Raw genomic sequence first — 27,594 nt, 5'->3', positions numbered from 1 at the left:
ACACATTCACTCATGTTCTAGTCACTCAGGTATCTCTTAGTATTGCCTTGGCTGTGGTCCCTTCTCTTCCTCCTCAAGACCACTGCCCACCTTCTCCTAAACTTTTGGATGCTTCCTTTAAAATATCCTAGATTCCCTAAACTAGCCCCCTAACTCATGTAGATGATTCTATTTTATTGCCAATGTTAATGCAACAAATTCACCGTCTGACTTCTTGTTGCTGCCCAGCCTAAAGAAAAATTGGGCGGGACAGCCAATATCCTGGAAGACAAAAATAACAATGATAACATACTCAACAAGTGAACAAAATAGGCTGAAAGTAACATAATATAATTGTTAGATGTGTGCAAACATCATCACTTAGGAAACATAAAGCAGGCTAACAGGGGAAGTAACTTGCTTGGCAGTTGTACTTGTCACAAAAAATCTTGAAATCACCATTTGACAGTAAACTGGATATGAGCTAGAAATGTGATATGGCTGCTGAAGAGGCAAATACAATTTTAACCTGAATCCAACAAAACGTAATTTTCAAGACATTGGGAAGGAATAATTATACTGTGTTCTGCTTTGTTCCAAAACCACAGCTACATCTTAAAAGATTCAGGGAAATTAGAACATGTTTGGAGAACACCAACAAGGATGACTGAGGGATCAGATAAGAGATTAAGCCCTGGAAAAGCCAGGTGTAGCCTCATGAAAAGATGACTCAGATCTCAGTGTTCTTCAACTATTTGAAAGGCTGTCACACAGAAAGTCAAAAGCAGGCTGTCTTGGCAATTTCAAGGTTCAAAACCACAAAAAGTTAAGATTTAAATTTCAGAAAGGCAAATTCCAGTTGAGTATTAGGACAAAAAATAAATAACATCCTTGCAGTAAGAGAGTTTGAGCATCTAGTAGAAACATTTACACAAATAGGTGGCTGTTCCCTTTCATCAAATGTGTTCAAAGGAAGACACACAGTCATCGGCTGAAAGGACTGGAATGCTTCAGTTTAGTGCTTTTAATCACCAGCCAGCATTAAAGCACTACTTTAATTTGAATCCCTGTGAAGAACAGAGGCCATATGATTCAGGTTCTGGTCTGCCCCAGACAAGGACGCTTTAAGAAATCTACTCATTTGGATCAGGCACACTCTCTTAGCCCAGCCCACATCAGAGGACTGTTATTATAGATCAAACTAGGAGGAAGTAGTTCCATGTGCACCACCTTGAATCCTTGAAAGATATGATATAAACTGAATTCATCCATCTATCCACCCACCCATCCATTTAACCATCTGATATGATAACTTCAACATGTCCAGTCTTTTCACCTGAGTTATCAAAAAGCCACTCCCTCCATACATGCTCATGTTTTGTGGGACTTTGCCTTCCTTTTGGGCCTTATGTACCATGTATGAGAAGTTTGCAGCCTTCAAACACAAATATATTTAGGGATGGCACAAAAAAAAAAACCTGGAAAAGAGTATGGAAACGTAAGTTAAATAAGGCAACTTGACAATTTGTGACACATCTGAAAAAAGGTGATGTTCAGTCATTAATAATTCTATACTATGCAAAGTTTATCAGAGACAAATCTTTAATTTTGTTGGACGGTCAAATAAGCATACATGGGCAGTGCAAAGTATATGTAAAAAGTGCTTTCCTTCAAACTATCACAGGGGTACAGAAAGAACATGAGGTCCTCCCCATACTCCTCCCTCAAATTTCTTGGCTTGGGCAATAATAAATGTTCCTCCCATAATTATAATATTCATGAAAAAGTACACTCAATTGTGGTTCAAATGCTATATTTATCAACTGGGGAAAACAGGCAGAGGAAGGTGTGCTGGATATGTTCACAGCCTTGAGTTACTTGTAAAAACAATAAAGGCAGGATATAGAATAGAAATAAATAAATAAATAAATAAATAAATAAATAAATAAATAAATAAATAAATAACTGAACCAGGGTAAGAGTAGATAGAAATGCTTTCAAAAATATTCTAACAATGAATAGCTCCAAAAGCTGCCCCATGTCGCTAGCTTAAGCTGTCTTAATTGGATTTGGATGGTTGTACAAGTATTTGTAATTTATGAGAGAACAGCTATGGGTTCAAAAAGCAATGTAATATGTTGCTGATATGAATTGGCAGGGTATAATTACATTTCAGATACAATTTTGGAATTAGATTTAACAGCATATCTTTCCTTATGAGAACTGTATTTTGTTTCTTAACATTTTGTGAATATTTTTTAGCCCCCTATCAAGACTGGTATTATTATTTTAAGTGATGTGAAATTTATTTATTCTTCTAAGAATTTAGTTTTTAAAAATTCAGATGTTATAAATTGCATCAAACTAGAGTACTCCTAAAACATTGGTGTGTTCTTTAGAAAAATCCTCAAACCACAGGAAAAAGAACAGCATGCTATTCTGTTTGGATATTTGAATGTTTTTTCTTCAGTCTATCAGATTTAATAATGAAGTTTATTCATTTCATGAAGTGGTAATTCTCTTTCAAGTGCAATTATATTACACAGCAGGCTTGCTGATTATGGAAACATAGAAAGATAGTTCATCAGGAAATTACAAAAGAATTAATCATCAACAACTTGGATAGTGAAAATCACTGTATGTTGCAGTTTTGTTTAAGTATTTTACATCCGATTCTTACCAAACCTTTATGGAGAAATGCACCCAAAAATATAAACCCATTGCTAAATTTACATCTTTAATTGTGCTTGAAAGATGAAATAATTAAAACTTTTAAATGAAGGCGTAGAATATATCATCAATAAACATGATTTTCGAGGGTTGTAAGAGTAGAAACCTAAAAAAGAAAAGAATGAATTATTAGCTCATAATATTGTGATAGTAAATACAAAGTTAACTGTCATGTAATAGTTCCTGTCATATTTATTACTTACAGCCTAATGAGTATGCTTCAGCGGCAAGAATGATCAGGTTAATTCTGAATAACGCACTAATAATTTTAACCTAAAAGAATATGCAAGTGCAAACTAATCAACATTAAAAATATTGCTTTATCCTTTAATACCAACAGGGCAATCTTATATGCTATTATTTCAGAATAAGTCCTCATTAATGAAATGTGCTTATTCTGGCTTATTATTATAGCTCTCTAATTCTAGAGCTATTTAACTTGCAGTGAGTCCCATGAAACTTTTAAAAATATAACATACCGTACTTTCCGGGGTATAAGACGACTTTCGCAAGCGGTAAAATCGGCGCCGAAGTTGGGGGTTGTCTTATACACCGAGTCATCTTATACGCCGGAAATTACGTAGTTTCCAGCATATAAGATGACTTTCTAGGCATGCGACTCGGCACCGAAGACGGGGGTCGTCTTATACACCGGGTCGCCTTATACGCCGGAATATACAGTAACATAACATATATAGGAATGTACTGCCTATTACTAATATCAAACCTAATTTCTATTTTTATTAAAGATTAAAGTTTTATCTAGATCATTTTCTCAAGTATCTGCTAAGCATGTATGAAAGGAGTACCAGATTTGAGTTGCAAAAAGTCTGTTGACTAGATCATAGCAGTAGAGTTTTCCACCTCTCACTGCTATCTTCTGTTAATAATCATGACTTCTGGCAGACTTAGTACACAAGAAAATATGTGTCAAGTATCTTGACACATAAAATAATACCTTTATAATGACAAGATGTTTAAAACCGTTTCTTCAGTCATAACCATAGGCATCCCAGTATTCATTTTCCAGAGGGTAATCCTTCATTTCTTTCTTTCTATCTTGTTCTTCCTCATTTCCCTTTATATCTAAAAATTGTGTGCACATTATTTCAGTAGTAAAGCAAATTCTATTCATTTCTATGGCAAGACACTGTTTCTCTTGCGTGAAGAAACAATCAACACAATTTTGAAATTGTTCACTGCTCTCAAAATGTATCCTCGTTTTACATTTATCAATAAGAATGAAAAGTAAAATATGGCACAACACAATACCTCTCAGTAAAAGCGCATTATAATTTCATGAAATAGCATGGCCAATACACATTCAACACTGTCTGTTGGATGTACACAGAATTTGGGGATTTTTTCAATCTTTTGTGACTGAATCACTGGAAGTAAGTATTATCACTCCCATTTCAGAGGTACTTACTTAACTATTGTAGAAAGCTATGGGGGGTAGTGGAAAAAATGCTGGGAGTATTTAATAGGCAATAATAGATAATCAATATGATTTCAACATCTAGATTTAGGAATATTCAATGTTGCAAGAGAATCGAGCCTACAGGAAGCCAAAACATCCAGAGAAAAACTTGAAATATAAGCCTCCTATATTATATACATGCTCTGAAATATTTATTTAGCCGATAATCTCAAGACCACATGCCCTTCTTCCAAGAAAGTTAATGGAATTGAATGTGGAATTATCCCATTTTAGCCTTTAAACTATGATGTGAACAGTAGTCTAGAAACATTTCTAGGTTAAAAATAATCACTAAGATTATAATTAATGTTTCAAGCAGAATAATCGGGTTTTGTGAGAGAGAGCCTTCTGCCAGAAATGTCAGCTGCCTGTCTGGTTCTCTCTTTAATGTCTAATACTACCTACTTTCTGCTATGACATCACAAGATTCCTGCCCCTTCTCTGCTTATTACCTAATGTTAGGAAATGAGAAAAAAACCGCTACAGGTAGTCCTCAACGTATGACCACAATTTCTGTTGCAAAATGAGACATTTGTTAAGTGAGTTTTCCCCACTTTATGACTTTTGCCACAGTTGTTAAGTGAATCACTGCAGTTGTTAAATTAGTAACACAGTTGTTAAGTGAATCTGGGTTCCCCATTGACTTTGCTTGTCAGAAAGTTGCAAAAAGTGATCACATGACATCCAGGACACTGCAACAGTCATACATATGAGTCAGTTGTCAAGCATCCAAATATAAATCATGCTATCACTGGATCCTGCAATGGTCGTAAGTGTGAAAAATGGTCATGAGTTACTTTTTTTCAGGGCCGTTGTAACTTCAAACGGTCACTAAGCGAACTATTGTAAGTCGAGGACTATCTATATATGAATACAGAGGTATTGGCTAAGCTGAACTGCAAGATAACACCCCCCCCCCAAAATTGTCAGTGGCAACCCACTGCATTTTTAAGGCCTTTATGACTAAATGAAAAAGCCTGGATTTCTGTCTCCGGTTTTCTAGACTGACTACCAAAATAGCTTTAGAAGAAACATTTGAATACAGCTTTGCATGATTGCATTATCACTGACTTACGTGTAGTATAAGTATTTCTGACCGCAGTCTCCTTCTTCATTTCCTACAAACTTTCTACCAAAATAAGCAAATGAGGCAGAATCCTACATTTGACAGCTCATGATAAAACTCTATTTTATTCCCAGGCTCTCGTTTCCATACTTTGCTGAATATCTCAGCGCTCCATATAGCATAGGCAAACATGTGATACTATAATTAAGTACATTTTTACCATACAGTACATAGAGCAAGAACATATGTAACCCCTCAAAGATGGCATGCATTTCTAGTATCAATTTATGCTTACAACTAGATATTCTGATTTCTAAAAAGGATTTCCTTATAGCTAAATACTGCACAATTTAGAATTTAGGCGTTTATTGTGCAGTAAGTATGCACCTTTTGTATACATTGGCACAAGAAGCAGGATATAAAAAAATCCTCTTTATAAAAAGGCAGAAACCCTCATCCTATAGATTGCACAGAACAGGAAATTAAATGAAATCAATTAACGACTCTGATCTGGTATACAGAAGTCTTAAATCTACATAAAAGAAGCCATTTGCCTATCAAGACAAATGGGATTTCGCATATTATCACTTCCCTGGAAATAGCATGCCCATTAATCGCTGAATATTTGCAGCCTGAGGCGAATCTGAAATGTTTCCACAATATGGCAATGGAAATAATGTGTTAGGCAATTATATTGACACAATGTACTACTACATCTGCAATAGAAATGAAATAATAATACTTTGGACTTAGCATATATAATTATATCTTTTCACCAAGAAAAGTAATTGAGAGTACAAAATATTTTTCTCATTACATTTATGATAATCAGTTATTTACCTAAACCTAATCAACCAAGAAATGAAACCTTATGTGAAAGAAAGAGTAAATAGGCTGTTGTTGTTACTATATGTATTTTAACATAAAGTCCTCCTGAATATCATAGCATTAACTTTAGGGTATTTAATATCTATGCCTCTGTATATAGGGATCTAATGCATTAATTAATGCATTAATTTCAAAAAATTAATTATGGAGGAAAGAGGGTTAGAAAACATTATATGGAAAGCAGGAAAAACATATATGGTGTACATGAAACTGGTATATTTATTTTACTTTCATCCAATTAAATATAGTAGACAAATGGGAAAATTAGATATATTTAATAAATATGCTGTCAGGTAAGTTATTACTGTCGCCAGTATTCTAGAAATAAGCAATGTTAACAGTATCATTGAGTTTGATCAAGTACACTAATTATTTTACAATCAACTGAATTATAAAGAAATTCTTCTCAAAGGCAGAATAAAAATTGAAAATAGATATAATGCAAAGTAAATATTATATGCTTAGTAATACTTGCCAACATCATGAACTTGATATGCAAATCAAATATCTTATTTCTTATTGAAGAAAGTAAAATATAAAATGAATATGTAAATGAAAGGGGAAAGAAATGAAAATAAATGAAACTTTATATTCAACCATATGCAAAATTTTTACATAGAACAATACTTGTACAGATCAAAAGTAATTTTCTATACTTTTAAGTTACTAACACAGCTACTAAAAATCATATGTATAGGGAAAATGTTTCCTTTTTTTCCTTTTGTTATTAAGTTTATTTAATTTTATGATCTCTTTTTTACTGTTAGCATTTTAGTCTCTTACATATGTCATCTTCCTCTGCCATTTTTGCTTTAAGAGCCTTGCCTTTGGTACATAAGTTACACACAAACTTACATACCAGAGGGAATTAAGCCCTCTGATAAAAACACTCCTCTACTAGATTCTATGGATAAAAACTATGCGCTTGTAAAATCTACATTTTCTCAACTTCAGCCAATTAATCTTTTGCAATTGGAAATCTGCAGCTGCATATTCATAATGCTAGTTATTGAATTTAACAGTAAGACATTTATGACTTTTTTTAAAAAAAGAGAAACCTATTTAGCCTCTCCAATGACAAAAACAATTTTAATAGCCATGATAGGAACAAAGATAATAATTCTCAAAAAGAAATGAAACAGCTGATGTAAGCAATAGGTGGATTAGGTTGCAAGTTTAATATCCACTTAATATTGGAAACAATTTCAGAAGAAATAACAAACAATACTGTCTAAAACACGGGTGCCAAATTCGCCGCGTCTCGTGCCTAGTCGCAACGTATCGTGACTTTTTTCGCATTTCCAGAGCTGGTGTGGGTGTGGGTGCCACATGATGCAACTAGCCCGCGGGCTGGCAGTTTGACACCCTGGTCTAAAACAACAGAGCCTCATTCATGACAGAAATTAGTTCATAAAGCCACGTCCATTTGGGGGGGGGGGGAAGCTTTGAAGTTCTTGAATTACAGAATGGGAGGATTGATGCTGCAAGGGGTTTTTGCCTCTTTCACTGTGAAGAAAAACTTCTTTGAATTATTAACTGAATTATTTAAGACTCTTTACTACTTAATGTTCATGCCTAGTTTTCTCTTTGCTATAACTTTGGAATGATCATAAGCTCTGAATTCAATGCAAGGGAGCAAATCTGTGGCTTCTGCTGCATACATACACATACAATCAACGGAACATGTCATAATCATCAACAAAAGCAAGCTTGATGGCAGACCTGAAATGTCAGACTAAGCATTAATTAAATATTGATATTCTGGAAATTAGCAAATTAATTGATCTAATTGATCATATTAGAGATTTGGAGCCTCCCACCCTGATGAAGTTCCGGAAGCTATTAAAGACCAGACTATTCTCCTTGGCTTTAGGGCAGACTGAAGCTTGAGCCCCTGCTGGAAAGGGGTTCTAGTTATATGTTGCTTTTGGTCTATCATTTTTTTCTACTTTTTTCTTACTTTTTAACTGTAAGCCACCCAAAGTCATTGGGAATTGGGCCCTATACATTGTATAAATGAATAATATTAGAGGAGCACCTTCTATCTCAAACAAGAAAATCATAGACGAAATTGAGCAATCAGCAATATTAGTGTTCAGATGCAACCCAAAAATAATAGAATGATCTCAATTTGAATTAAATCTTTCAGACTGGGGACGCTCCATGAATATGCTCCAAGCACAAATTCAGGATAAATTGATACTGAAAGTTCAATTTTTTTTTCAATACAACACCAAAAATGCTAAAGTTGAAGGTAAAACAATATATGAAATAAACTGAGAATTTGTTTTCATTGTACAAAATGAAGCATAAGGACTTCCAGGGAAGAAATGCTAACTGAACACAGCTCTGTTAAAAAGGGCTATATGGATTTGGTTGTAGGTGACTATAGATCAGGGGTGTCAAACTGGTGGCCCATGGGCCAGATGCGTCATGCGCAGGCCACACCCACCCCGGCTCCACAAAGGCAAAAAATGTCACGATACATCACATGACGCGATCATGTTTGACACCCGTGGTATAGATATATAGTTCATTTGCTGTATTTTAAGAGAAGGTGATGAGTTATTAAAAAAATTATACTTGGGAGAAAAGTAAATTTTATTTTGCTTTACTATTTTCTTATTTTATCTTTTTTAATATATTTTATTGATTTTTTGCAACAACAATTTTTAGTGCTTAGTAAACAGCGTGTTGTCTGGGTTCATATATTTAAAAAACAATCAATAATAATTAATTTCTATAATTCCATAATCAATATATTAATGATATTTTCCTTGATCTTCTCTTCTTCCAGTAATATTCTCCTTTTGTCAACATTAAGCAAATATAATTCTTAATACTTTCGATACATACAAGGATGGATATAAACATTTTTCTTGTGTTTGTACAAATAACAGTAACATTAGCATATAATATCTTTTCTAATCAGCCTGTTTCAATTGTATTTATAAAAGTCATCTTATTAAGTCACTATATATCCTGTTTTCAAGATTCTTATTTAAGCTTAATTTCCCCTCTGTATTCAAACCATTCTTATCAGTCATAATTTTCTCAAAGTTAATTATCTTTAAAAATCCAAACTTTTCATTCATATACACCATCCCAATATTCTTACATTTCATATATTATAAAAAGTACTATACTGGTTGCATATCTTATCCCTTTTACTATAGGGCCTCTTTATATCCATAATTTATTAATTCTTTTAACCATATTCAAACAAGTGTTTAATCATATAGTGTTCCATCTGGTAAGTCGAATCAAATCTCTTGAATCTAACTCTAGCCTTCTTTCTTTTGCCAAGTAGCTTTCCAAGTCAGTTTGTTCAGCTTGCCAGGGGATTTTTTCTGTATTTTTGTGAGTGTTGTTGGGAATAGGAAAGACAAGTTAGGTAGGATGTGCATTTTTTGTCTCCCAAACTCTAATGATACTCTTGGCTGCTCTATAATCCATTTTGTTAGAACTTCTTTCCTATCTTCAAGTTTATTTTGAAGCCCTGAAAAATAAAATATCTTTTCCATTTCCATTGTTGCGGCAAAATCTTGCAAGTTTTCTATTGTTTGTATTAAGCTGTGGTTCTCTTCATTTGTAACTTCCCTCTTTGGGTCACTGTCCTCTGGTTTGTGTTCTTCTATCTGGTTTGTTTGTTCATTCTTTGTTGTTGTTTTCTGAGAGATTTTTAATTGTAAGTTTAGGTTAAAGATGTGCTCATTTATGTCATCAAAGTTGTTTTTAATCTCATCATGGTTTGAAATCATTGTCATTTGAATCTATCACAGCATTGTATACATTTCCTCCTTGAAACTATTTGCCTTGTTTTGGAGTATTGCTCCTGCAGATCTCTGATGTTCCAGGCTAGGGCATTCAGAAGGAGATATTAGGTGTGTTTTCCTGCCACTTTTAGATAGGTGTGCAACATCCATTTTGTCTTCCCCCTCCAGATAGTCTTTCACCAGTACCATATTCTCTGTGATTAGCCATGTCAAACCAGCCAATCTTAAAGTCCAAACAACCAAATCTTGTATAGTTCTTATATTTATATATGGTTTTTATAATCCAATGTGTTTCCAATTGCCCAAGCACCACTAAAAACAGTATTTTATAACAGTTCTTCTATTCAGGGGTCTTACAATTATCAGCCAGCCAAAATTGCAGTCCAGAATGTTTAACCACCTAATAGCTTTCCAGTAAATTCCTCCCAGAAGATTAGCCAAAAGTCAACTTTTTCTTTCTCTGCAAGCAATTCTTGAGCTTAGAGATCACAGCTCAGTAAGTATTTATAATCCCAGAAGGTCAGCAGTTTTTTTTAAAAAAACAAATATAGTTCTCACTCTGTAGTAGGTGACCCAATGTATTTTGTTCCCAGCTGTTCTTTATTTAGCTAGAAGTCACTGAGGTTCAAAGGAACAAGTTGCTCTTTATTTCTGGGCGTCTTGCCAATTTCTGAGTCAATGCAGCTGCTGTTCTGTACTCTAATCTTCCACTAGATGTCAGTAGCTATTCATTTTCCAACTTTTAAAACAAATAATTATGTTCTTGTATTTTCATCAATACTCTTTTTTTCATAATTTTCAGATTTATCCAGACTGTAGTATTATTAACTTCATTTCAATATATTTCTGTCCCCATAAAAATTAAATTGCCACTTCCGTTCTATGGAAGAGTGGGGATGTGGTCCCCTCCCTTCTAACTTTCGGAGGATTTTTTGCTTCTTTGGGATCTTTTCTAGGAAACCAGTTACAAAATAAAAGAAAGAAGATCAATATTCTCACCCAGTTCCAAGCACGCTGTTCACCGTTGTTGTGGTTAGTGCTTTTGGACTTCAGCTTGGGCTAGTCACCAAGGTGTAACTAGGCTTTCTCCTGTTGGCTTGGAGGGCTTCCCCCAGATCAAACGGATCGACCGCCATTGTTCTGCAATCATCGGAGGGGCTCCTTTGCAGCCTCTCCGGGGTAACTTTGGACCCATTTAGGGTCCCTGGCAGGGCGAAACCAGCCGCGGGGTACGGAGCCCTGCAAACCCTCAGCCATGTCGCTACGACGCAAGACTGGAAATCTTTTATTTTTTTCTTTCTTTTCTATTTTTCTTTCTATTTTTTCTCTTCTTTCCTGCACCTTCTATTTTTTCTTTTTCTTTTTTTAGCTTGTTTTAGTTTTTACTGTTGTAACTTCTAATCTTTAACAAAATTACTATCAAAAAGTATATATTGCAATCAACAAACCTGTAGGAATTGATGAAGTACAGCAAAACTGTTCAAAATCTTAAGAGATGATGCAGTTAAAGTGATACATGTGGATTTTAAGGAAGTACAGAAAACACAGCAGAGGCCACGAACCTGGAAAGCATTTATTTTATTCTAGGACTTAGAACATTCTAATGACAATTGAACTGATATCACATTATAGCACAATAATATATATATTATTGGGTTCAGAAGAGGCAGGGCCACTGAAAATTCAGTGCTAATATTCAATGGATAATGGAAAATGCAAAAGACTGCCAAAAAGATTTTTGTTTAATATCTTTTGACTGTATAGACCATATGTAATTATGAATAGCTATGGATAGGAATGGATTGACAATAATATTCTAACTATATATGAGTCAAATCATGTATGATCTTAATTTTTAAAATTTGTAACTAATGATACTCATAAAACTTGATAAAGAACAAGTCCGATATCAACCTCACTGGGATTCCAAATCACTTTAAAGATTATGCTTCTTAACGTCCAGCACTGCTTTACAATACTAGCATTACCCTATTCTTCCTTGAATTCAGAGTAACGTATTCCCAGAAAGTATAAATATTTTAACGGAAAGGAATGAGGCAAGAATGTGAAGTTCTTTGTTTTTGATCTCTTGCAGACAGAGAAATGGGACAAGATAAAGGAAATCCTTCTCTCTCTCTCTCTCTCTCTCTCTCTCTCTCTCTCTCTCTCTCTCTCTCTCTCTCTCTCTCTCTCTCTCCCTCCCTCCCTCCCTCCCTCCCTCCCTCAAACCATCACAGGATGTTGAATCAAAACTGAAGCAAATATATATATACACATATATACAGGTAGTCCTCGACTCACAACTATTTGTTTAGTGACCATTACAACAGCACTGAAAAAAACTGACATGGCTATTTTTCACATTTACAACCACTGCAGCATCCCCGCAGTCACATGATCAAAATTTAGATGCTAGGCAACTGACTCATATTTATGACGGTTGCAGTGTACTGGGGTCATGTGATCACCTTTTGTGACCTTCTGACAAGCAAAGTCAATGGGGAAATGAGATCCAATTAATAACTGTGTTACTAACTTAACAACTGCAGTGATTCACTTCACAACTGTGGCTAGAAAGGTCGTAACATGGGGCAAAACTCACTTAACATCTACCTTGCTTAGCAATGGAAATCTGGGGCTCAAATTCTGGTCATAAATTGATTTAATTTAATTTACCTGTAAATTAAGTTAAGGTGGTGTAGGTCGCCTTTGAGGCAGGCCGGCGAGCAACCGGGTACTTACCGCCAGTCATTAGCCCTTGGGCAGAAGTGCCATTCCAGTGCTGGATCCAATGGTCCCTCGCAGTAATTTCTTCCTCTGTGTCGCTCTTTCTTCAATCAGTTTCCAGAGACAAAGCCACAATAGCTTCCCACCAAATGCCTTGCCCCAGAACTCAACTCAGATCACCCCTCCCCCACCAACCTATGTGAATAGTAGGAGAAACACAAATGGTCTCTTTACTAAGGCTTTGCTACACTCTTTACTAGACAAGAGAAGTAAGGCTACTACTTCCAATCACAGCAACAGCTAAAGCAAAAGTGGAACTTTTCTACCCAGAACTGAATTTTGATTCCCATCTGCAGCAAAACATCTAAACTCACATGTTTTAGAACCCCAAACTATTTGCTGCACATGTCAAAAGATTCATACATGGAATGCTTTGCATAACCCACATAGCAATGACTGCTAGCATCTAAATGGTCACTCTTTTGTTCTCAATGGTATATTTACATTCTGGGATTTTTAACTGTTTTTTCCCAACTGTATTTTCAAAGACACAAGGTTCATCCCACCTTCCGCAACCGGATGACCAAGAGGCCATTTTTTGTGTGACTTTTTTTAACCTATGGGTCAAATAAGCATTTGTGCAAGCTACCAGAGGGGGCAGTAAACAACTCCTCTCCATTTTATACTATTCACTTTTCGATGAAAACCTAAGAAAATGTTAAATGCATCCACAAAAATATAAAGAATTAATGTAATAAATACTTATGTAAACATATCAAAGATCTTAAACTGACTGCTAAGGCATGCCAGTGCTCTAAGGAAGATGTGACATAGCTAAATATTAAAAGGGAACAAGAAAAATATATTTCATAAAAAGAAGAAAATACTTTCAAAGAAAGGCTCAGATGGTACATTGAAGGCCACACTGTTCTGCCTCATCTTACAAAATATCCACAAAGTAAGGACTGATCAAAGAATGCCGAGATGACTACAGGTATAAACCTCTTACTAATTATAACAGCCAAGAGCTAAGATGTGAAAAGCTGACCCAGCTAATCCACAATTTTGCTCTACCTGTTGAATAGCCTATGAGCTGGATAAAATCAGGCATCTCACGTACTGCAAGTGGCACAAAAAATACACTGTCCCACAAAAGAAGGGAGTAGAAAGGAAGGAGTATCAGTGACTGACAGCCTTACTCTCTTTCAGTATGTCTACTTCTAGTTAAGTCCACACAGACTTTTGGCCATCACTAAATTTTAAGCAGCAAATTCCACAAACTGTGCTATATCAAAAAGCACTGAATCTGTCCTGAATCTCAAAATACTTAACTTTGAAATTAGCCAAGAGAAAATAACTTCTTTCCTATATGTGAAATTTTCCTAAGGATCTATCATACTGTCCATTGTTGATGTTATGAATGCAGTAATAATACTTGATCGGTTGTATGTGAAGTTGTATATCTGAAGGCATTTACGATGTTGAAACAATAAATACGACATACCTTTTCTCCTTGATCTACTGAAAAAGAATCCAAACATTCTTTTGAAAGGACCTTTTTTCTCCTGTAACAGAAATCAGTCATTAGAGATCATGAAAATCCTAACTATGGAACAGCAAATTTGTTATATATATTATATATTATATATAATATAATTTTATATATATTATATATTATATATTATATAATTTTATATATACTGTATATATATACACATATATACAGTATATATAAAATTATATTATATATAATTATATATATATATAATTATATGTTTGTGTGCATAATCTTATTTAATTCTATTTAAACCTCTTAATTTTAATCACTTTATATTATCTCCTGTATCTTTTCAATACAGTGTAAGTAGCCGAGAATCACTTTATTAGTGAGATGGGCAGCATACAAATTTTATAAATGAATGTATGAATGAATGAATGAATGAATGAATGAATGAAGTGTATGTGCGTGTGTGTACACACACATATATAGTATAATGATAAAAAAGGCGTTCACCAGGAGATAAAAACAATACAGTTTTAATAGATGAAACCAAGCTTTCAATGGCTAGGAATCTGCCATCATCGTCAGGGTGCAAACCAACCGGTAAGAAAACTTGCTTATGAGTACAGCCACACCCGCATTCTAGTCTCCTTGCGCGGCTGTACTCATAAGCAAGTTTCCTTACCGGTTGGTTTGCACCCTGACGATGATGGCAGATTCCTAGCCATCGAAAGCTTGGTTTTATCTATTAAAACTGTATTGTTTTTATCTCCTGGTGAACGCCTTTTTTATCATTATGTATATACCCAGGAATCGTTACTCTTCTATTTTTAACGTTATTTTTAACATATATAGTATATACATACATACATATACATATAAAGGTAAGGGTAAAAGTTTCCCAGTCCAATCGTGTCTGACTCTAGGGCATGGTGCACATTTCCATTTCTTTGCCAAGGGACCCAGCTTTGTCAAAAAACATTTTCTGTGGTCATGTGGCCAGCATGATTATATGCCGAGCAGCACAGTACACTGTTACCTTCGCACTGAAGTGTGTATCTATTTATCTGCTTCCACTCTGCTCGCTTTCAAACTGCTAATGGGCAGGCGTTGGGGCAAGTATGAGATTTCAACCCATCACACAGTGCTCAGGTCTTGAACCCAGACAGTCAGCTTTCCAACTGACAAGTTCAGCATCTTTAACCACTGAGCTATCACGCCCCTCTACACGTACATATACGCACACACCATTAAAATATTATGGAAATATATTACAATATAATTATATTAAGATTAGGTATTAATGTGATATATTATATAAAATATGTGTCATTAATTATTATATAATGCCATATTAAATATATAAATATTCATACACACACACACACACACGCACACACACCAATACACACACTCAAAAAAATAGACACAGTTGGAGATGGCTTTCCTGGCTCTTTCCTCTTTTCTTTCCTGCTGAAACTTCTGCAGCCACTGCTCCTGAGAAGTGGCAGATTTTCCAGAAGAATACAGTAAGGAGTGCTGGGCCAACTGGTAATAAACATATGATTTTTCTTTCATTTCACATAGATCCCAGTCTTCCCAATAATGTAGAAAATATTTTGAATTTGCACCATTTTGAACTCAAAAGTTTTGAGACAGAAATTTAAGTGAAAAATAATTTTGATTTATAGTAGTGCTAACTTTACCAAGGCCGCCTTATGTCACATAGCAGAGACTTATTATATAATAGTCTGTATTCTTCAAAATCAAATGACTAATGCAAAAAATTGAAATATATCTAGTGGGATTGCAAAGACTGAATAGGGATACAGGATGGGATTGTTTGAGAACAATAATAAGTTGTACATTAAATGCAGAATAAAAGAATGCATGACATTCTTTAAAACAAGGAAATAGAAACTTTAAAAAATGTATTAATTACATTTTTCTTCATCAGCAGAATTAAATGTAGGATTCAACCAATTTTCTTTTGAAAATCTTACTCGAAAATCTTTAGGAATATTTATATCTAGACATAGTTTATATTCAGCATAAATATTTCTCAAGCATATTAGCTATTCATGACATTACAATATTCTACATACAATTGTTACAGTAATGGGTATGTGTAGAATTGTGCCAAAATTCTTATTGTATGCAGCCTAGATTAAAAACTTTAATTGCAAGTTATTTCTACACGTCTTTCAGATTTCAGCTGATGCATAACAGTTCCAGTGAATTAATATCAGATAATCTTTGGTAGCAATTCTAAAATATATAATAGCAGGACTAAGCTGTGTCCTGAAAATAAGCAGCAATATTCACTTAAAAGGATTTGTGGGTAGTGCATGGAAAACCAATTAGAAAATCAATATAGATTTAATTTTTTAAAGTCACAGAATTTCAGTGGGAGACAAAATGCTTCATCAAGCAATGTGCACTTTATTGGCAGATTTGGCATTATTAATTGAAAGATACTCTTTCGCTGATAGTGGATTGCTGAAGTAATCAATAGTAATAAATTATTCCTATGGATTTTATCAAGTATTTAAACCACATTCCTTGCTTAATCCAATAGAAGCAAATGTTTTGTTAACTGTTGCCAAAGCAAATATTTTACAGATTATATAATGCTATAGATAATACAGGAAAATTTAGGCACTTAGACCCACCGAAAAGACCTATATATCTATAAGGTTTCTTATTTTAAAACTGAATCTTAACAGAAGGAAAATAATTTTACCAGACAATGAAATCATTAGTGATCTTTTAGACAATATCATTGAGTTAGGATTTTAAAAGAAACCTTCTGCTTATTCAAAATTATGAAAAATATGTTTTTATTTATTCCAAATACCCTAAAGGAATGATCAAACTTGAGGCTATGTAAAAATTATAATTTTTAAAGAACCATGGAAAAGGCTTTCCTTTATTTGTAACACAGTACTAGCTTCAATTCGATATATTATAAATATTTGCTAAAAAAACAAAGATTGCACCGTACTGTAGAAGCTAAAATTGGTAGACTACTTCCTCAATATCCTGTCAATGCTTCCCCTAATCTGATATATCAGTTGTGATTGACCAAGCAAGATTGTAATTTATCTCTTCTATAGTCACTTTTTCCCTATGAAATTAATCTGAGATCACAACTGAATATATGGAAAAGTGAGATGCATAAGAGTCGATTCTCTCTGTTCTGTGGTGGAAGCAATATGAAAGATGGTGTTTTATTTTCTGATTTAATAAACTAACTCACCTGAAGAAATGCTTACTGTAAACAAAAAAAATAATAATGTCTCCTTGAAGTTGAACTAGACTCCTAGTGACATATCCATGTAATTTGAAGGGGAATAATTAGTTAATCGCTTTCTTCTAAGATTTATTTTTACTTTCAACCTAGACGGATAGCTAGGGATTTCAAGGTAATCTCCTATCCATGCAATAATCAGAAGTGACCCTAATTAGCTTCCATGTCAATTTAGCCACTATAAAGAGACAATAAAGCAAAAGGAAGTCAATAATTTCCCAACCCAAGAATTTCAGATTTTGCTATTTTGTAAGTTTTAACAACTGGAAAAAAAAATGTTTAACACTGACCTGCAGTTGCTCACCTTCTTTTGCCTACATGAAAAAAAAACAGTAAAAATGAACCTTTCCACTTTTTAGTCTTTAAAACTAAGAAGTACATTTGCTACATCTTATCCACATCCATTATAGCTGAGTAGAGCTTTTATTTTATTGTAGGTTCTATATGGAACAATACCTAGCTTCTTCACTACATTCTGGGTCACTGTTATTTAAAAAATATCATGCAGTAAAAATGAATAGTACCTAGATGTATGTTAGAATAATAACAGACTAGATGAAGCCTGTATAAAAACTGAAACAATCTTGTGTCTTAAGCACTGGTGCTCATGCTTTATGGCCCAAAGCAGTCAGGTATCATCAGTCCTATGGATGGTGTATTGGTTGCTGGTTTATTACTGTGCGCTGGTTATAACCTTGAAAGTCTCGTGTAGCTTGGAGCCAGCAACCACTTGCTCCAAACAAAGGTAGTCCTTGATTTATAACCGTTCATTCAGTGACCGTTCGAAGTTGCAATGGCCACTGAAAAAAGTTTTTCACACTTATGACTCATTTCAAACTTATGACCATACGTTTTTCACATGTATGACCTTTACAGCATCCCCATGGCCACGTGATCAAAGTTTGGATGCTTGGCAACTGGCCTCTATTTAGGACTATTGCAGTGTCCCAAGGTCATGTGATCACCTTTTGCGACCATCTGAAAAGCAAAGTCAATGGAGAAGCCAGATTCACTTAACAACCATGTTACTAATTTAACAACTGCAATGGTTCACTTAACAACTGTGGCAAGAAAGAGTGTCCGCTCTCCCCTATTTTCCATGATACTTGAGGAAGGTCAAAGAGACAATGGTCAAAATTGTTATGGATAAAATCATGTTTTCGCTTTCCATAAGAGACTGCTTCTGTCCTCAGTGGATGACCATCTACCAGGGCTGAATTATGTAGCCTTGTGCACCATATAAGGAGAGTCAGCCTGATCAAAGATGTGTTATAATGTTGTGATGCAAGCCCTATCCCTGTTCCATGCAATGTTGCATGCATGTCCCAAATGGCTGAAACTTGGGGGGGGGCTACACTATTTTTGTCATTGTGATTCAACAGCTTGTCCCAAAAATACTTTTCCAAAGGGCACTTGGACTTTCTTGGTTTTTTTTCTCTGAAAATGTTTCGCTTCTCATCCAAGAAGCTTCTTCAGTTTTTGGATGAGAAATAAAACATTTACAAAGGGGAAAAAAACAAAAACAAGAAAGCCCACTTGCCTTTTGGAAAAGCACCTTTGGGACAACCTTGACCTGGATGATTGAGAATCTCTATAGATTCAACAGCTTTTTGCATAGACCAGACTGAGCTATTATGTGTTTTTTTTAAAAAAGCTGTTGAATATATGTACATATTTAAAGCTGCGAATGTGTTGAGTAAGGTAGAAATGAAACTGAAATTATACATAATGTATACTATATATTTTTATGTTAAAAACTGAAAAGAAAATTAATTATAAATCATATAATTGTGCCCACTTGCAACATAAACATATGCCTAAACCATCGAACAGTGAATTATTAAGCACATAGAACTCAATCTTCCTGAAGCTATGCTACCCCCTTCAGCTGAAGTGATTGGCAAAATGTGCTGATTTTTTTCCCAGTTGTTAATCAGATCAATTATCACATATCAGAAGTTCTGGTTCTTTTACATTCATTTCTCTTTTTAACAACTAGGAAGCAAGCACTCAAAACTGAGATTTCATGTTAAATATCAAAGTTTGCTTTCTGGTATTATAAAAACACAAAAGTCAAACTGACCTGTTCCTCTATATTCTTAGCATCAATTGTCTCATCCTGAACAATCTCAGCTGGAGCCTTGGTAAGATAAATTCTAGTTATATTTGCATAAAAGATGGAAATAAATCAAAGTTTTCCTATATTATCATGAATTAAAGAAAGGTAACTTTGTTCTGTTATTTTTTATAAAAACCCATTACCTTTTGCCCTTCGTTAGCAACCCTGAAAGCCGCTTCTTATGAACAGAAAATGCAAATGACAAATGTCCTAAATGATTTTAATTGCTAAGATTATTTTTGGTTTTAAAATGAAAAAAAGCTTTAAATCATCATCAGGATTTCTTTTTACATATCTAATATCATTCCCCATTACTTTAAAAAACAAAACAAAACAAACCTGCACTTTAAAACTCCCAGGATCTGCATAAATCTCCTCATCCTGGATGATCTCAGCTGGAACCTTAGATAACATAAATTCCAATTCAATGTTATATAAATAAAAGTAAACAACTTTCAGCTTTTTAAAACTACAGATTGGGGGGGGGGGGAGTAGCCAGCTATTTTCCTTATTGAGGAATAAACTTTCTACGTAGCAAACCTATGACTCACTTCTTTTGATTAACAATATAAACACAAAAACTGTTGCAAACGTCATGATATTTTTTTTAACAAACTGACAAACAAGGATTTACACCTGAGATTTCATTTGAAACAAACAATACCGATTCAAAAGCTGTAAAAACAATTAACAAAAACTAACCTGCTCTTTTCTAATTCCAGGATGCAAATATCTTTTCTAACTTTCACTTTCAGCTACAGCCTTGGTTAGAAATAAAATCTATTTAAGATTTGCATATACACAGTTCAGTCAAATGAAATTCACCCTACATTATTTTATCACAAATAAGGTAAAAAAGACAAACAGTGATTTATTTCCATTAAAAGCACTGGAGTTTAAATTCCTTATATTACTCTCCAGTGTTGCAAAAACAGTTAAGAAAACTAGTATGTTTTATTGTAATCCAGGATATGAATAAATTTTCTTGATCTGGAAAACCTCAGCTATAGACTTTATTAGAATAAAATCCAGTTATGATCTGCAGAAAAAAAAAACAAAATATAAGCTTTCTGGCATAACTTTCTCACAATCAGTAAATAAGCCACGTTCTATTCACTTTTTAAAAACTGATTTCTATACTTTGTACAAGCAAATCAAATATCCAGTTCTTACTAATGATTGTGTTTGGTCAGAAAAAAAGTTTTTTTTTTTGTTCTAATTCTATCCCTCTAACAATGGAAAATCAAAATCCAAAGAACAGACAACCAGTAGAAATGTTTAAAAATGATTAGAAAATATATTGTTTGCTGCTGCCTCTTTGAAATAGAGGGCATAACCATACCTGGTCAGTAGAGGGCAGCAAAACTATGAACAACCTTCTTTGAAGATGGAATAGTTACATAGCATCTTTAGACTAGTAAGGAAAGTCATTCATCTGCAAATCATCTTAACTAAATAAGGCATGAATTTGAGTATTGTCTTATTACATAAGTCAGTGTTCAAGAGTCTTGAACTGAAATTAAGCCAACATTCCAATAGGTATGCAATAATGCCAAAAACAGAGATGAATCTACAAAATCAGAGACTTCTAAAAATTTTCACATCTGTAGTATTTTATTTCTGAAAATATAGCGTAGACTATTTTTTTGAGTATACATATTAATACTGGTGGCTGTATTTTTCCTTCATTTATTTTCACTTAAAAAGAACACTCCCTCATTCAAAAAAAAAACGTTGTCTGCTACTTAAAATCTGAAATGGAGGACTAGTTGGCAAGATGTTAAGTCCTTTACAGTTTACAGAAATGTTTTGACTTTCTTAGTAGTCCTGAAAGAAAAACAAACATGGGCAGTTGGGAATCAAAGCTCTAATAAATTCTTTCAGGAAAAATCTATTTTAAACTTACCTGATCAATGGGTATTTCCACTTTAACATCTTTGTCTTCTTGAATCTCACGAGCCCCTTCAATTTCTGTTGGGGATTTATGAGCTATATAGACACTATGCCCTGAAAATAAATAATTAAAAAACCTGTTTATCTTACTCTATGGAACTACTAACATAAACATTCTACACACATATATATAGATGAAAACTACAACTACATTATTTTTGCTAAGCGTTATTTGTAGCTAACAGAATTTTGAGCAACAGTTGTCTAATAATAATTAGTAGTATTGTTTACATTAAGAATCATCCTTATTAGTAAATGAATAAGCAAAAGGAGATATTATTCAGCTTTGCAAGCGTGAGTTGATAAATAATAGAAATAATTAAATTCCTAAATGTTTAGCCTTCTTCTACAAACTGTTCAGCTTTATTTTATAAGTGTGGGCTCAATTAGTATTTCAAAGGCAAATTGATCTAATATGGGCTGTGTAAACTCAAATGTACAAAAAGGGAATTACTGTAAGCCTTGAATCTTTATAATTGTTTTCTAAAACCAAAATGAGTATAATATAATGGCAACAAAGGTGAAAGTGCATTTGTTCATTGCAATAAAAAGGCTCTTATTAGAAAAGTACATACTATCTTTTAAATGGTTATTAATTTTTTAATATTGTGATTATACTATAATATTAATAGAATACAGTATTTTAGGGGGCATCATTGTACACTTTTAAGGACAAAAATCCTTCAGCATTATCCACTTTGCTGTTCCATTATAACTACATTTATTTTTTGGTGTCTTTAAATCTGAAGCGTGATCCCTGTAGTTTTCCTGGCAAGGTTTTTTTCAGAAGTGGTTTGCCACTGCCTCTTTCCCAGGTCTGAGAGAGACAGGGCCCAAAGCCACCCAAAAGAACTCATGGTCTCCAGAATTCTAGCCTGATTCCCTTAACCAAATTGGCTCTCTTCATGTGGATCTACTGAGACATAAAAGGAATGAATGCATAAACAAAGTCATCTAGCGTGTGATATACCAGTGTGAGAGTCACTGCCCCCTTAGTTTTCGTTATTAGTTGTACCATTTTCAGCTTCAATAACTGCAACCAAATGTTCAGTCCCTCACATCACTAAGTAGGAATGTTAGCCAACTCTCCATGGCAAACTGCTTCATTTCAGTAGCATTTGAATGTTTCCTAGCCTGACCCCTATACTTCGGCGCCTGCTATAACATTTGTGTGGTGTTTATCACTTTTATATTTTTCATTCAAAAACAATTCATTTGTTTTTCTTTATCCATGTTCTTGGAGACTTACTTGTATGTTTGGGATCACTACCTTGTATGTTATGGATCCCTTACCTCATGGTTTCTACTTCATTTAGGAGACAGAAGATCTAATAGCCTTCTGTAAAAATCCTCTAAAACAAACAGAATTCCCCTTCCTTTAAATAATGGCACATCTAGATTCTGAAGCAGCAAAGTGTCCCTAAACTGTGACACTATCATCTCTATGTTTGACAGGTGGTATGAGATTCTTGTTATGGAATACCAAGCTTGGTTTCTAACAGCCATAACCTCAATGTAGCTTGAAAAGTTGCACTTTTGATTCAGTCAATGTCCACTGAACATTCCTTCACAAGTCTGGAGAGTCATCCAGATATTTTTCTTCCAAACTTGAGATGAGCATTAATATTCTTTTATGAGCCATGAATTTTGTCTTGCTATTCTCCCATGAATTTCATGTTTGCTCAGTTTGTTTTCTTTTCTTGATGTTGGAGTCCTATAAACTTATTTTAACAAAGGTTAGAGAAACCTGTATGTCTCTGGATATTGTTCTGGGGTCCTTTGTGACTTTCTGGACAATTTTATTATGTGCTCTTGGAGAGATTTTGACAAGATAGCTGTTCCCTATTGTTCCAAAACTTTTCATTTTAAAATCATGTCTCCAACTATAGATTGGTGGATTCCAAAGCTTCATATAAGATTTTGTAATTTCTTCCAGAGAGACAGATATCAATGTGATTTCTCTGGAGGTCTTCAGAAATTTCTTTTGAGGAAGGCACAATGTGCCACTAAGAAAAAAGTTTGTGTAAGATATATAGAATAAAGCTGGATCAAATCAGCTGACAATTTACTGATATACTTGTTGGTCCTAATTAACTCTTTAACTACATCAACCAAATTGGAAGGAGAGAAATTAACTTTTTCACTCTGACAAATTACATGTCAGATGACTATTTATTTTAAAAAATTAAACAAATTTGAAACCTTTGGGTGATTTCTTCCCTCAAAATCCCTTTTCATGTATAATTTTGATACAATCAGCAGCAGAGATATAAAAAATTCAGAAAATCCAGAAAAGAATATATACTTTTCCAACGCAACTGTAGTTTAAACACAAATACATAATCATCAGATAGGGTTATCCCAGAGAAGAAATGAAAGTATTTTAAAATACAGACAATTCCAAAATGTAACTGAAATTTTAATGTAATTCATCTTTGAATCTTAAAATGGATATTTTTCATTTGTCAACTTCCTGTTCCTAACCTGAGCTCTGAAGTAACTGAACATGGGATCTAAACCATTGATAAGTGAAGTTTGGCAATGGGTTTTACTGCCAAATGTCAATGGCAAATGAAAAGGATCTGAAGGACTGTTTACCAATGTTGTGCAAAATATAAGAATTTTTTGCTACACAATTCTTAAAAAGTGATTATATTACATATTTTGGGGATTAAAGTATAATTAAATCAACTTAGTCTGTAGCTCTAAGTAGTTGCTTAAGCTCTTCGAGAGGTGCCTATGCTAAATGTAAATTTTGAGGCTTTTTTTTTTTTGCACAACTGATTTTAAGGCAAATAATTTAAAGAGGAATGAACAAGAATTAATATTCTTGAAGAGCAAATTCTTCTGTTGAGCTTATAGAGCTAACTGTGAACTGAAGTATTTAAAAAGAAATTTGCATTTGGAGACAATTGTTTTGCAATTACTGTCATATATAATTTAACCAAAATTGTTTGATGTAAGCATCAATTATGTTCATTTCTCAAACACAAGAAGAATATACAAGTACAATTACAAAGGGCCTTTTCCCACTGCTGTCCATCCATCCCTTCAGAAAGAATATCTGTGAAAGTTGCTGTTTTCACTGGCAGTCCTTATATCTATTGTCTCTGTTCCTAATCACTGCTGACATCTGACTTTTCTCCAAAGCAGTGTTTCTCAACTTCAGCACTGTTATGTGGATTTCAGTTTATTTATATTTTATTTATTTATTTATAAAATGTATTGGCCACCCAGCTTACCATAAGGTAACTCTGGATGGCTTACAGATATAAAAAATATGTCTGCATTAAATAAGAATAAATTAAAACCAAGATTAAAATCAAGGACATGTGAGGAGGGCCGAGGTGGAATGGGGAGAGGTGGAATCTGTTGTTACTTGATCAACCACCTCCACTGTGCTGGTCCCCCATTGGGGCCCCAGGCCAACTGGCAGAGCCAGGTATTTAGGCCCTTATGAAAGGATAGGAGGGTTGGGGCCAACCTCACACAGGGGCGGGAGATATTCCAGAGGGCAGAAGGAACAGCAGAGAAGGCCCTCCTCCTGGATCCTGCCAGCTGGAATAATCAGACCGATGGAACCCGCAGCATGCCTTCTCTGCCGGCATGAGTGGGATGAGCCAACCCCAGTGGGGTGAGATGGTCCCTCAAGCAATCTGGATCTATACCATAAAGGGCTTTAAAGGTGATCACCAACACCTTGAATTACACTCAGAAGCAGACCGGCAATCAATGCAGCTTGTGAAGCAGTGGTGTTATAGGAGCCATTCTCCCCCCAAAAAAACTGCCTGTGCCACTGCACTCTGTACCAGTTGTAGGCTTCAAATGCTCTTCAAGGGTAGCCCCATGTAGAGCACATTACAATAGTCCAACCATGGGATGACTAGGAACTGAACGAGCACAGGGAATCCTGATCCAGGAAATGCCGCAACTAGCGCACAACACGAAGTTGTACAAAGGTTTTCCTTGCTGCGACAGCCACCTGCTCCTTGAGCAGGAGTCACAAGTCCAGGAAAACCCCCACGTTGCAGACCAGATCTGACTGAGGCAGTGCCACCCCATCCAGAGTCAAAGATGACAAAGTCCCAGATTCTGGAGTTTCAGGTACCCAAAGCCATTCGGTCTTGCCAAGGTTCAGTCGAAGCCTGTTTTCCCCCATCCAGGTTCCCACAGGCTCCAGGCACTGCGAGAGGGCAACTATAGCATCACTTGGTCACCAAGAACAGAGTACAGAGTTGTGAGTCATCCGCATATTGTAGATACCTTAACCTGTGGTGACGGATGATCTTGCCCAGTGATTTCATACAGATGTTGAAAAGGAGAGGAGAGAGTACTGAGCTCTGTAGCACACCACAAAATAGGGCTGGACTACTCTGGACCAATACCCAGAATTCCCCAGCCAACCATGCTGGCTAAGGGATTCTGTGAGCTGAGTCCACACAGCTTAAAGCTACTGTGGTTGACAAACACTGCTGCAAAATAAAGATGACAAAGCTTAATAGATTTTATACATCTTCAAGCTGAGTAAGGAAAAAAACATGATTTTAATGCTAGTATAGTGAAAGATGACTTCACTCTGTCTTATTTGTGGGATAGAAGCATGATTAACAAAACAGCATGGAGACACAGCAAAAAATGACACTGCCAAATCAAATCTGTGCCACAATTATGTGCAAGTAGGAAAAGACCCAATGTCATTTTGAAATCTTAGGCACCAGCTACCGTACATTATGTCATGTTACCATCATTGGGAGACACAGGTCTAGGAGCCTGTCTTTCTTGACTTGGTTTCTCAGGTTTGGCATAATAAACAGAGATCCTATCTCCTCCTCCTTGTCTTGATACTTCTATGGGAGTCACAATACGATTTCTTTGCTTAGGTGTTTCTATAGGAGGCTGCAACAGATACAACAAATCCCAAAATGATGGATTTATTTCTTTGGTGTTCAGAACTCTCTCTCTCTCTCTCTCTCTGCACTGGAGTGCCAGAGTGGTATAGAGCAGAGGTCCCCAACCTTTTGGGCACCAGGGATCGGTTCCGTGGAAAGAGGCTTTTCCACGGACTGGAGGACACATGGTTTTGTGTGCTGCCTGCATCCCATGGATGGGGCTTTGCTTGTTTGTGCGGACCAGTTGCTGGCAAGCCGCGGCCCGATACTGGACCAGGGGTTGGGGACCCCTGGTGTAGAGGTTATGGTGTTGATTTGCAAGTGGGAAGACCCAGCATTAGTTCTCTCTTAGGCACAGAGGTCCTGCCTTGGGTACAAAGCCAACTGGATGACATTGGGCCAATCACTCTTGCCCTACAAAGGAGAAAAGGGCAAACCACTTCCAAAACCTTGCCAAGAAAACACAGGGAGTCAAGCCAATCGCCAAGAGTCAACACTGACCTGAAGGCGAAATAAGTAAAATAAAAAATAAAATAAGTAAAAAATAAAGTAAAACCATATAGTACATCAGCTCCCAGTCCAATGGTGACAAAGAGAAGTGGACCGGAGAAACAGAACATATGGCACAGCTCTTTCCTTTGTTAGAAAGTATCTATTTCTAATGACCTTTTCTTCAGCAATTGTTCAAAGGTACAAGGGACTGAATCATTTTTATGCCCCGCCCTCAAACTTTGGGCTGTTAGTGTAGCTCAGAGGTCACATGATTTCCAACCCCGTCTAAGGGGCTGCCACAAAGAAGAGAGGTCAATCTATTCTCGAAAGCGCCTGAAGGCAGGACAAGAAGCAACGGATGGAAACTAATCAAGGAGAGAACCAAGCTAGAACTAAGGAGAAATTTCCTGACAGTGAGAACAATTAATCAATGGAACAACTTGCTCCAGAGGTTGCAGGTGCTCCAACACTGGAAATTTTCAAGAAGAGAAATGAACAACCATTTGTCTGAAATGGTATAGGATTTCCTACTTGAGCAAGGGTTTGGACTAGAAGACCCCCAAGGTCCCATTTCCCTTCCAACTGTGTTATTCTGTTCTGTTTCCCTGCACTCTGCAGCCCCTACTATCCTGCCTTCTACCAGCACCTAGCTTAATGCAGTAATGAGGAGGAGAGCCCAACACC

At 35.3% G+C, this 27,594-nt stretch overlaps 1 protein-coding gene across 8 annotated transcripts in view; it reads right to left on the bottom strand.

Moving 5' to 3' along the window:
• Nucleotides 1-1,563: 1,563 nt before the first annotated feature.
• The window catches only part of DCDC2C (doublecortin domain containing 2C), a 42,157-nt gene continuing 16,126 nt past the window's right edge, over nt 1,564-27,594 (bottom strand). For 4 of the 8 annotated variants that reach the window (XM_039331877.1, XM_039331876.1, XM_039331879.1 and 1 more), the window contains 6 exons: nt 26,272-26,425; nt 21,483-21,583; nt 19,916-19,978; nt 19,541-19,597; nt 17,748-17,771; nt 12,492-14,211 (listed from right to left, as the gene is read on the bottom strand). In XM_039331877.1, the coding sequence (XP_039187811.1) occupies nt 14,029-14,211; nt 17,748-17,771; nt 19,541-19,597; nt 19,916-19,978; nt 21,483-21,583; nt 26,272-26,425 (582 nt within the window). In that variant the 3' untranslated portion in view covers nt 12,492-14,028. Of the gene's footprint in view, nt 2,816-3,667; nt 3,796-12,491; nt 14,212-17,747; nt 17,772-19,540; nt 19,598-19,915; nt 19,979-21,482; nt 21,584-26,271; nt 26,426-27,594 lie in introns of those variants that run through there. The other 4 variants (XM_039331880.1, XM_039331882.1, XR_005555244.1 and 1 more) reach the window with 4 other exon arrangements.

Source organism: Crotalus tigris, unplaced genomic scaffold, assembly GCF_016545835.1.
Source record: "Crotalus tigris isolate CLP2741 ecotype Arizona unplaced genomic scaffold, ASM1654583v1 scf7180000024439.5362192, whole genome shotgun sequence".
NCBI classification, from domain to species: Eukaryota; Metazoa; Chordata; class Lepidosauria; order Squamata; family Viperidae; genus Crotalus; species Crotalus tigris.
This window is presented reverse-complemented; position numbering and strand designations above follow the sequence as displayed.